General features: G+C 37.3%; 1 protein-coding gene across 2 annotated transcripts in view; it reads right to left on the bottom strand.

The window, feature by feature from the left end:
• Positions 1–12,160, bottom strand: part of DGKH (diacylglycerol kinase eta) — a 163,025-nt gene that overhangs the window by 26,260 nt on the left and 124,605 nt on the right. For both annotated transcript variants that reach the window (XM_069009793.1, XM_069009797.1), the window contains exons 17-23: positions 11,909–12,037; positions 8,351–8,485; positions 6,449–6,566; positions 5,894–6,004; positions 5,641–5,737; positions 3,058–3,165; positions 26–139 (exon numbers count right to left, since the gene is read on the bottom strand). In XM_069009793.1, the coding sequence (XP_068865894.1) occupies positions 26–139; positions 3,058–3,165; positions 5,641–5,737; positions 5,894–6,004; positions 6,449–6,566; positions 8,351–8,485; positions 11,909–12,037 (812 nt within the window). The remainder of the gene's footprint in view (positions 1–25; positions 140–3,057; positions 3,166–5,640; positions 5,738–5,893; positions 6,005–6,448; positions 6,567–8,350; positions 8,486–11,908; positions 12,038–12,160) is intronic.

Raw genomic sequence — 12,160 nt, 5'->3', positions numbered from 1 at the left:
GCATGCTGGCAAGTAAGCAACAAACCTGAGCTATCCTGTGGTGCTGCAGTTTGATGACTCTGGACACTGCCATCTGCATGCTGCCAAATACAGCAACAACTTCTAAGATTTTATCATCAAACGATGGAGCTCCAAATATCTGTGAGGAAAAGAAAGTATTCCATTTTTGATGGCAAATCCAGTGCTTAGATTGCAATGAAACACAGATTCATTTACAGATTTGTTTCCAACATTTAAATGCTCTAACTTTATTATACAATAACTACACTGTCTCTCCAAAGTCACATGAGTAAGATACCACAGACAACAGGCAAATATTATTTAAAACAGCAATGCTGATAGCATTTAAAATATCTGAATTACAAGGCATATATCCTTATATAGGAAGGATGGCATGTTTCAGCATGCAGATTAAAAAATGTTTTTCAAGACAAGATGAAAGGCCAATTCAAATCTCTGCTTGGTTAATGTACTTAATATCTAAGAGGTTCTTGAAGGTAAGAGAAGTAATTTTCTGTCTTTTTCTTCTCAGAAGCGCTTCTATGTTTGTATAGTGAATTCTCTGGAAACCAACATCCAAGTCCACGCTGTACTTTGTTTAACACAGCTTTGATACTGAAGACAATCTTGTTTGTGCTGTGTATAATTATCCACTGTAAATAGGAAAACCACTTCTGTATGGAACACATGTCCTCCTGTGCAGCCAAGGTGCTGAATTTCCACACGCTCACATAAAGTGCAGGAAGTCTTGCCACCTGGTGTCCTGCCAGGGAATTCAGCCACAGGACAGATCTCAGGCTGGACTTCAGCTGGGTCTGGTGGGTGATACCACACTAAGGTCACTGGGAGCTTGGCCATTTCATCTTGATATGCAATAGGGAGCAATGAGGGTGAAAAATCAACAGGAGAAATCACTCCAGGAAGAGTTTAATGGGTAGGGAGAGCGTGTCTCTGAGCAGTACTTGGACTCCCTCACTTGGCACCTTAGGCAGAGCAAGCTGCATCAGAAACACCTGAGACCAGATGAGAAAATCCCAGTTTCTCCATCTGACTTTTTTTTGCAGTTTCCATGGAATTTTTTCCATTTTTTGCATGAGCATATGAACATCTTGAAAAGAACCAAGATGGTGATTATGTTATTCCATGAGAAAAAGTGTGGAGAGTTCTTGATCCAGTAACTGACATTTACAGGGCTAGTTCTGGCATGTGTTAAGAAAAAGTAGTTGTAAAATTTCATTTACTCTGTGTTGCCATTTCAGCAAAAGGGCAGGAAAAACACAACACAGTCTTCTTCTGTGTCTCTCCACCAGTAATATCTGTACTGAAAACCAATCTCTTTTTTCCTCCTTTTTTTTCCTTTAAAGGCAAACCAGTCTCTATGGATCAACATTCAAATTTACTTCTTTCCTGTTGCAGGTCATGTTTCCAGCCTGTCTTCTGGACACCAAAATAACATGCCTTAACAAGTCTTGCTCAAGCCAGTCAGGGTACAGATGCCCTGCCTGGCTCACTGCTAATGTTTCAGCAATAATCACAGCTGTCAAGGCAACATCTTTCATTTGTCCAGACAAGAAAAACCAGCAGCACTTCAGACCACCACCACCACCACCTTTTGATGAAGAGTCACTCAAGACTGAACTAAAGCAGTAAATTATGCTCCCATCTCTGTCCAGAACAAAAATGTCATTCTGCTGCCACATCTGCTCACTAGAAGACTAATAATATCAGTAAAACTGCTCCAGGACTTACACATTTGCTGTATACCAGTATGAAAGCTAGGACAGATCTTCTCTCTCACTGAAGCAGTCCAGGGAGAAAAATAAACTCCTGAACAGGGGCTGAGCAGATATTAGAGCAGTTTTCAAGGTATGACTATGAACATGGAGTATACATAAAAAATTTTAGATATCCATTGCCAGATATAAACAAAATTTCCATCCTCTGTCACATACCAAAAATAAGAAAAGGACACTAAAACATGTCTAAAATTCTTTTTTCACTTTTATATGTGTGCCTATATATATACACACATGTATAAAACATACATATATGTATGCAATTATATATGTATTATAATATAAACAGGCAATTATATATAATAGATTTTGTAATATATTAAATTATGTATATTATATATATGTATGTGTGTATTAAAAAATGAAAGGATAACAACTCACTAGAAACCCAAAACTTTTTGGCAAAAAAATAATGGATTGTCTACACTAAAATCACAAGCCAGTTTGCAACTACAGTTTTAGGTGATTCAGACATCACACACTAAATCAGGACATGCAGATTAGGATAATCTGCTCGTAATTACAGTTGGTGCACTGTGACTGAAGTGGATAGAGGCAGTAACACTGTTCCAGGTTGTAAGGCATTTAGGTATCCATGTGGTGAAATGTTTCTTAGGAGTTAGGAAGAAACTAAACTTTTCTTGGGAAAGAAAGAAGGGGGAAAAGGTATCTTAAAGTATTTTAAAGGTTCATTGAAAAAAATATTCAAAAACCAGTTTACTACCCCCACTAAATTATCAGTCACTAAATGCATCAGTCTTCATTTTCTGAAACACCATCCCTCACAGCAAAGCTGTTTGAAGAACAGGAAGAAAATTAAGGTATAAACTTTGAATGATTATCCTGTCTACCTTGCTTGTTGTTAGACTATGGCAAACAGAGGAATCTATGCTTTCAGAAACCTTATTTACAGGCGTCTGTAAAACAATTTAGAGAGAAATTATTTGTGTCTCTGTTTATAAAATTAGTTTCTAAAAATATTCATAGAACCATTTAAAAAACAAAATAATTATGCTTTATTATGAACATTTCTGCTAGAATGGACATGACAGAAGACAATGGACAGTAAAACATCATGGAATATATTTTCAGTAAAAAAAAAAAACAGCAAGACAATACATTTTGAACTGAAACAGCCTTCTCAAATAAAAGTTGTTATCCAATCTATATGCTAGTACTATTAAAATCAAGTGAGGAAAGCAGTTCACTATATTTATTGCTGGCTTTGCCCAGAAGGTTAAGTCTCTTAAATGCTACTTACATCATCTTCTTTGGTTCCACCCCAGAAATTAGTCCCACCAGCGTAGCTGGGAATGTTTAACACAGCTATGCCCTGCAGGCTTGGAAGGGGGATGTACTGTCCATCACACTGTAATGGATAAAAGCTCCTTCAGTACATAAATAATATGACAAAAGTAATCAGCCATTTGTAGCACACAAAGCTTCAACAGAGCTGGCAGGGGAGAGCAAAGTCATTAAGAGGTCTGACACAAGACTACTCCCTGCATGCAAAGAAGCACCTGTAAAACGAACCTCTTCTTTCCAATCTTAGCACTGATTTTTGCAGAGCTAAAAAATATGTAGATCTACATGCTGTAGTATCTACAGCACTGGTGTTCAATGAGTCTTGAAAGAAACATTTTCACATCCCTTGTTAGGAAATTTCTTATGCACCTAGACCATAGTCAGACCATCAAGGATTAAAAATCTTTTTGCAGAAAAAAATCAATCTCCCTGAGTGCACACAGTAACGTTGCCAAGGACATAACAAAAAGATTCATTTATACAGTCAGTAACTAGTCTTCCATCCTATGTCAGCATTCCCAAAATTGCAACAGACTTGTTATTTAGTCAAGTCCATTTAAGGCCAGGGGCGGTGGGGGTTGTGTCAGGAATATCCAAGAATATTTCTGGCATAGTCACAAACATGTGGTTAGATGTCAGTGTTTGCATGTATTGCTGACTTCCTGTAAAAATAATTTCAGTCTCCTCCAAAAGTGCAAAGACAAATCTAGGACTGGCCCCACAGGTGTCACCCTGGCTGTGGATGGGAGTTGTAGATTTTGCAGATAAGAGGTCGGTCTTATGTCTGACCATTCAGTCCTTCTTTCTTACTTCTTTATCTCCCAAAACCCATAAACAACTCCATGTCCTACTCAACACAATCTTGGGATGACATAAGTCAATCTCACTTTTGGTCAAGAGTAAATTTACGGACATCAGTGAAATCACTCTTGACTTACAGCAGTACAACTGCCTGCAGAGGGGAGCCCAATGATCTCAAACCATTCCACTGGGAGTCAAAAGTCAAATCCTCCAGCAGTGCCACAGGCATAGAATTGAAGCAAATTAGAAACACAAGGTGGTAAATTCCGGACCCAGGTGTCACTTTATGGACCATGAAGTTGCAGGTCAAGCTGCCTTTAATGAAGATTGCTGGATTACTTCACACTACCAGTCCCACAGAAGGATATTAAAATTATACAAATGAAATAGAAAATCTAAAGAAATAAGGACAAAATCTGTAGCACCTTTATCAGGAGGAGAAAGAGATGCAAATTATTTCCAGAACGTGCTTAGTGTTCTCTTTTTGTGATTTAATCTTAGGAACAAGACACACTGTAACATTTTAATCAAGATGTGACAGTATCCAAAATATGGTGTGATATTAATAGATGCTGCACAGCCATTTGTGTTATAGTAAAGGTCTGCCTCTAATGCCTGAATATGTAGGCACAATATACGTAATATTGTGCAAGGCAACAGTAAATATGAAATTTTTACTTCCAGAAATACTGATAAATAATTTTGTAAAGGTCAGCAGTATTATTGAATCTTATTTGAATCCAATTCAAAAGATCCTTAAATTAGAATTCAATCTGCAGTATACATAACGTTCTTTCCCGTCATTATATTTGCTAACTACTGCATAATTCCTTGATAATTACTCAATCCTTAGCTAACAGCAATCTGCTGCTACCAGACAAAATCCTCCTAAATCTCAAAGTGAGAAAGAGCTCCAGTAACCTAAAATTATTCTTTCAACTTAAAAAATTACCCTCATACAAATATAATAAACTTCTATATGAAATACTTAGCATGAAATAAAAAGAGAAATTATATATGTTCTCTGTCAAAATCCACCTTAGATATTCTTTGGGTGAAAATCACAGTAACCATCTTGTAGTCTTTTTCTGCATTTGGGAATCATTTATATCTCCTTTAAGTTCCTAGTACCAGGTGGAAGACTTAGATTTTATGTTAGAACTTAAAAGCTGAAGAATAACTATGTTTAGACATGTAATTTGTTGTTGCTGTAATAACACTGTGCTTCTTTTGTGTGACTACTAGAGAAAGTCCCTACTGGTGCAGCTGGGCTTCTTGTGATGCATATTCAGAATCTCCTCTCTTTTGCCAGGAATTTTTTACTATTTATGTGCTCTCCCTATATGTGTAGCTTTCAGATACTTTAAATTCAACCTGAAAGATTAAGACTCCTTATCTCTTTTCTTCTTATTTTATGGTCATTTCTGTTGTTGCCCTTAAAACCTGGTCTCTCTTTTGATGCAGTGAATATTAAGAAATATATCCTAACTATACAATTTATTTTTTTTTTCAACCCAGTAATTACAAGAAACATAATTCTGGGTATTTTGTGATTTTAAAGTACTGACATTTTACTCAAAAACATGACTTGGAGAACCAACTTTCACATAGCACATCTTTTACACAGTGCCTTTGAGGTCAGCTTGGGTTGACACAAGAACACTAACAGGTTTCAAAAACAAGCACTAATTCTTCACTACACATTGTGCAAGCAACTCCCTTCATAAATAAAATTTACCTCAAGTTGAACTTTTTGTTCTAAGTTCTTGTAAGTTCTCTGCAGTAGCTCTTTTGTGCCAAGAACTCCATACCACATCATATTTTTCGTCCGACTTCTGAAAGGAGGCAAAACAAGATTCACTTATTGACATATACACATTATTGTGTCTTGTACTTGTAGAAGAAGAAAAGAAATTAAGAAATTCATACAAAGAAGTAAGGAAAAGAAAAGAATGGAAACATCTTGGCTCTGTTACTGACATTTAGATTACCTGCACTTTTCAGGGTGCTCTTCTCGCTTGTTATTAAATTCTAGTGAAATTTTTGCATCTAATCCAATACCAAAATAGTTGTTCATGACACATTTTTCTGAATATCCCTCCCTGTTAGAGGAACAGACAAAATTAGGTGTACATTTGTACAGAACCTGGACACACAAACATCTTTGACCAAGACTGTGATTGGTCCCAGAATGGAATACGAACTAAGACAATTCAAGAGATCTTTCCTCTGAATCTTCCTGAGTAAACTGGTTTGGGCTGAAAAACCCAGCTCTGAAAGACTACTGTCCTCCCCCTCCTGGTGAGGAAGCAATAAGAGAAAAAATCTCTCCCCTTATTTTCAGCTGCTGCAAAAAATTTGCACTATTCATAACCTAACCAGCACAATCCAGCTTGTTTTCAGACATTGAGGTCTACTGCCAAATGACAGCAAACAAGAACTTCATCATGCAAAATAATAAGAGACTACAAAAACATAAGAAGGATGCCGTTAAGGAAAGCAAAGTAAAGCAAAACAGTACATTTGGAAGAAAAAACATTTCTTACAAGGAATCTGGATCCGGGTCAATAAATGGTGTAGCACCAAAAGGATCGATGTTTGCTAGCAACATTTTGCTAATAATTGAACTTCCTGCAATGGAAGCAGCTAGACCAGCCCTTAAACCTGATTAAAAAAGAAAATAAACAAAACAAAACAGAACATAATAAAAAAAAAAAATTTATTTGATAAATAGACAAACATGTAATATAAGCCACATACTGGGAAACAAAATTCATTAAATATGTACAGGGAATGATTGGGATTCTATCTCAATTTTTACCTATATTGTTTATCTTTTCAGGTCTCTGGCTTCCTTAAGCAGAAAGGCAGCTACGCCACATTGTGGTAGCTCTCTTCAGATACCACCATTGAAAAAGAAAAAATTGAAGAAAATTTAGGGTTTCAGGCCAACACTCACTGGCTGGTATAGTAACCAAATTGGTGACCTAGCATCCAAAAAGACTGTTAGAGGTTTTCATTCAGTTTAATCTTCATCTCCTAACTGTTCATGATTTTTCTTTTGTCCTATCCTTTGGAAGTATTCATAAGAAATATTCTTTATTCTGCCATTTTTACAACTGGCAGAGCTGTAGCTTAACTTAATTTGTGGAAAGGTCATGGCCTCAGCATGCCTGCTTTGACTAATATCAATTTCACTCAACAAAATACTCTGTAATGCATGTAAACAAAGCAAAATACTAAAAGCTTTCACTTAAATTTGCCTAAAGAAAAAATGTAAGCTCGGTTCCACTGTGTTTTAGCTATACTAATAAAGTTAATTAAAACAGCGTTTTACTAGTGCTCTCTAGTATTTATTACATTTGGAGCAGAACAGATTTTTTTTTCCAACTGTTTTATAGAGCAGCTTTGTGTGGTTTCAGTTATCCAGTTCCAGAGAGATGTCCACAGACAGCTCTTATTCAGAGGGTTGAACTTTACACAGCTTTGTCTCTCAGCCCCTTCATCCTAATCCATTGATTAGGAGAAATGATAGAAGGTTTTGGGTGTACCTATGGATGTAAAATTGGATGTGACCTGGCAATGTGAGCTTGTGGCCCACAAACCTAAATGCATCCTGACCTGCATCAAAAGCAGCATGGCCAGGAGGGAAAGGGAAGGGATTCTGCCCCTCTGCCCTGCTCTGGTGAGATCCCACCTGGAGTGCTGTGTCCAGCTCTGGGGGCCCCAACATAAGAAGGACATAACGAGTCCACAGAGGACCATAAAGATGATCAGACGCTGGAGCACCTCTCCTGTGAAGACAGGCTGAGAGAGCTGGAGTTGTTCAGCTTGGAGTGGAGAAGGCTCCAGGGAGAATTTATTGTGCCCTTTCAAAATATAGAGCAGGTTTATAAGAAAGACTGAGAGACTTTTCACCAGGGCCTGCAGTGACAGGAGAAAGGGCAATGGTTTTAAACAAAAAGACAGCACATTTAGATGGGACAAAAGAGGAAAATGTCTGTGATGAGGGTAGTGAGACACAGGAAGAAGTTGGCCAGGGGAGCTGTACAAGCCCCACCACTGGAAGTGTCCAAGGTCAGGCTGAATGCTTTTTTGAGCAACCTGATCTAGTGAAAGATGCCAATGCTCATGACAGAGGGCTGTACTAGATGATCTTTGGAGGTCCCTTCTGACCCAAACCACTCCGCAGTTCTGTGATTCTGAATTTTACTTTTCACCCTCTGGAATCAAATGCAACACTTATGCTACCTCTGGTGTTCTGCCAAATGATCAGAAATCTTCTACACTATTATGCATTTCTTCCTATATAATACAACACAAAGACGTGTATGTTGGTTCAAACAAATTCAGGGCATGAAGTAAAAGTCATTATTTGACAGCAAGCAGGAGACTGGAAGATCATATTAAAGTAAGGTAGGAACAGCAGATTTCAAAATCATAATTACCTGGGCAGATAATCCTCGTGTTAAGTACTGGGAGGTTTTCCTTGCTTGCTGCTAAAGCTGGAGCAGAGAAAGAACCTGTCTGAGAATGGATACCTCGGCTTGTGCGCCTATCAGGAGACCTTGGTGCAGTTTTAGCTGTGCAGAAAAAACAGAAGTAACAACACTAATCAGACCTATTATAACATTACCAACCACATAGTTTTTACAGCCCAGAAAATGCATCAAAAGCATTAATTTAATCTGTTACCACTCCATGACAATAGTCCTTCCCCCTCCCACCACAGTTTTTCTTCTAAATATGGGAAGAAAACTCAGAAACAGATCAAGTGACGAACTCAAATTAAAATGAGCAAGTGTGCATGGCACTCAACATGAGGAGTTCCCAACTCACACTTCAAGCTACCAGCAAAAGTATTACACGTATTAAATGTAAATATATTCATAAAACATATTGTATCCACCTTTAAATGCAATAGTATTTAATGGTGCAGTAAGCTTCTGATAAACATATTACTGAAATAATAAAACAACTTAAATTTAATCTATCTTTACTTATAAATATAGATATATTACATAGTATATTACTATTTATAACAATTTTAATACAGATAATTCCATGGCCTGTAGGTTAGAATACCTGTCTCATCAACACCCACAAAATTTTCTTCAAGCAGCTAAAATGACCCCCATGCCTGCATCAGATTTCTGAAAACATTAGAGAAAACTGACATCTTTATTTACAGCAAAACTGAAAACTGCAAGGGAAGGAAAAAAGCCATGTTCACCTTTGTCTTCTACATTTAGAGAGATAGTGGGGGTCATCAGTTTTCCATCATCTTTTTTCACAGAAAAAAACCAGAAAACAAAAAACCAGCAATTTCCCAAATAATTAACTTATTTATTAAAATTTTCTGGAAGATGGATCAGTGAAACCTTGACAGACAGCAATGTTTGGTAGCTGATGTAACTGTTATTGACAAAGGCTCAGGAAAAGGAAAGGGAAGAAAATCAAGAAGAAAGAGAAGATATTCACAAAGAGTAACCAGTAGCTCAGTGAGGCCAGTTGTTCTTTGGCTGCCTCCAGAGGCGATGAAGAAGGATGGGCTTTGCAGAGGGCTGACCACAGGAGCTGTAATTTACTTTCTTGGCAGAACTTGTTTCATGCAGCCTGAGAGAGTATGCCAGTGCCTGCTTTATCCTGGGGAAGTCAATCTCTGTGCAATTCAGCCCCCTCAGACAAAGCCAGAAACTGGTGCCCCAAAGAAAAAAAGTTGGGTATTACCAAATGCTTTGTTATAGCATTTCCATGTTCATGTAGAAAGCTCTCACACAACAGATGGTCACAGACAGACACTTCTTGGCTACCTCTGCTCCAAATTATGTCACATGTTAAAACTACTTCAGCTTAGGACAACTTCAACCTTGACCATCTGAAGAAGCTCAGAACAAAAAAATGAAATTATTTCAAGATGCTCTGATTTTTCCTCTCAAAACATAAAAACTAATCCAGCAAAAATAGAATTAGTAGGACTAGCACCAAGACAACGGTGGGGAAACAGCACCAGGAATGGGGTGGGAAGGATAGAATACATCATTTTCAGTGGCAGGATTGGGACAAATCAGGTCATGTCTATCATAGCTTAGCCTGAGAGGAATGTGGGTGTACTGTATGAGGACACTAATGGAAAGAAAATGTTGAATGGGAAAATCTAGAGACAAAAGGAATAACTAGAACAAGGGTTTAGACATTGTGTTCAAATCACTTCAGGCCAGGATTTGCACATTCACAGGGTTTTTTTTAAATTATGATAATCTGGCAGAGAACAGTAAATGCAATAGCAAATTCTTCACTTTCTTGTATCCCAGGAGTAAGATTATACATCTTTCTGGCTGACTTGCTGAAATCAAACAGAAATTATTATACACAGGACAAAGAAAAGTGGGTGAATTTTTCTGGATTGTTTTATATGAAAGGGCTGATCAAGTGGACTAACAGCTCCTTGGGACTTTAACACCTGCATGACAGCCATAGCACTTATCACAAAAGTGATATTGCATGATTGCAATACAACTCAATTATTTGTATCTGTGCATGACAAAACACCGTAATAATGTCAAAAAATAAAAAGGAATAAAAACGGCAAGTGATATCTAACAAGAGTCATTAAATATTTAGATGAAGATATTAACATATGGAAAAACATTATCTTCATCAAATGACCAGGAAGATCCTCTGAGGGTAAAATATAATACTCAGAACAAAATTAACATTCATTTTTCATAATACTACTGAAAAATTCACAACACTGTTCACACAGTCTGTTCTCTCTGTACTTGCAAACAAGGCAGTTGTATTAAATAGGAAAATCAGCAGAGCAGCTGCTCTTTATTTGACAGATGAGACTCATGGGAATAACTGCAATAAAGATAAACTTTTGCTGTGAATGCTCTGATAAAAACAACACATCCCTAATGAGTAAAACTGATGTTTTAGAGCAGATAATTGAATTAATGTTTCATGCTCTGTCCCTAAACATCTATCGTCCAGTGACAGCATTAATATGCACTCTATTCCACACATATAAGAATAATACAGCTCCCCATTAGATGCAGAAATTATACCATCAAGAAACAAGGAGCTTAATAAATTTCTAGACGTGTATATCTTTATTATACAGCTATGGCAGTAGGATTGGGTATTCTGTAGGGCCAGCATCCTCTATGAGCAACTTTTGAAAAAGGACAACCAAATAAATTAATTCCTATAACCAAGAGAAACTAAAAGGAACCAGTGAAGAGACAATCACTGGAGAAAGCCTGATGTGTTTCTGGAGAAAACGTGAGATCCCGGGTCAACAGAAGCCCCAAAAGCCTAAAGTCTTATTTCCAAGGTAGGAGCTACCAACACAGGCACCAGCTTCAGAGAAGAGCCTTGTGAGGATAGTGATGCACTGTGGGTGAGGTCACAAGATGATCTGTGAGTCACAGAGAAACAGTGGTAGCTGGTGGGCAGCAAAGCCCATCCTCTAGATAGTTGATGAGAAACTTCTTGGAGCAAAATGAGAACAGCATTTTGGGATTTGCATCTCCTTTTGTTACCCTAACCCACACTAAAATCCTCAAAAGCTGTCCTTCAGTAACATGGGAAAGACTGAAATATCCACCTACACTAAGAAGCAGCTTTCCTAAAAGTACTATGTAGCTTGAGAATCTCAGTCTACAACTGAGACATTATACTGCCACCATCGCCTAGACTCTAGCTTTTGCTCAGGTTCATGTAGAAAGGTGAGTGTAAACACTGCATTAAATTCAGGCACTTCTCTCCCCAACAAGTGCCTTCTCAGCCTTGTAAATACATTCCAAAAGACTGTTTATCTGTTATTTCCCTCATTTTCCCCTTAACTTTTATTTATCCAAATCTATTACAATTTGTGAGTAGTTTCCACAAATTATTTTTATATTATAGTAGTGCAAGTAATCTTAAGAATGGAGCCAATTATGCTCCAAATACAACTATAAGGAGATAGCATATTTCTATTTTATTCCTAATTGACTCACTTGATGGGGACTCAAGTTCCTTTGTATCTTCCTCTTTTTCCTCTTCTTTGGATTCATCCAATTCTTTGCTGTATTCTACTGGAGACTGGTTCACTTGTTCTTCACTATGAGCATTCTGCTCATCCACAACTGTTCATTAAGAGCAAAGACAAAGTTTCAAGGTTTCTAAAGAAAAACTGCATACATCAAAATTAGCACTTTTTTGTAGCTTTTAGTTTAAAAATATTAACAAAAGAGTTCTATTGTCAATTC

The sequence above is a fragment of the Aphelocoma coerulescens genome, chromosome 1 (genome assembly GCF_041296385.1).
Source record: "Aphelocoma coerulescens isolate FSJ_1873_10779 chromosome 1, UR_Acoe_1.0, whole genome shotgun sequence".
Classification (NCBI taxonomy): domain Eukaryota; kingdom Metazoa; phylum Chordata; class Aves; order Passeriformes; family Corvidae; genus Aphelocoma; species Aphelocoma coerulescens.
The sequence above is the reverse complement of the archived record's forward strand: the minus strand, read 5'-3'. Positions and strand labels throughout refer to the sequence as shown.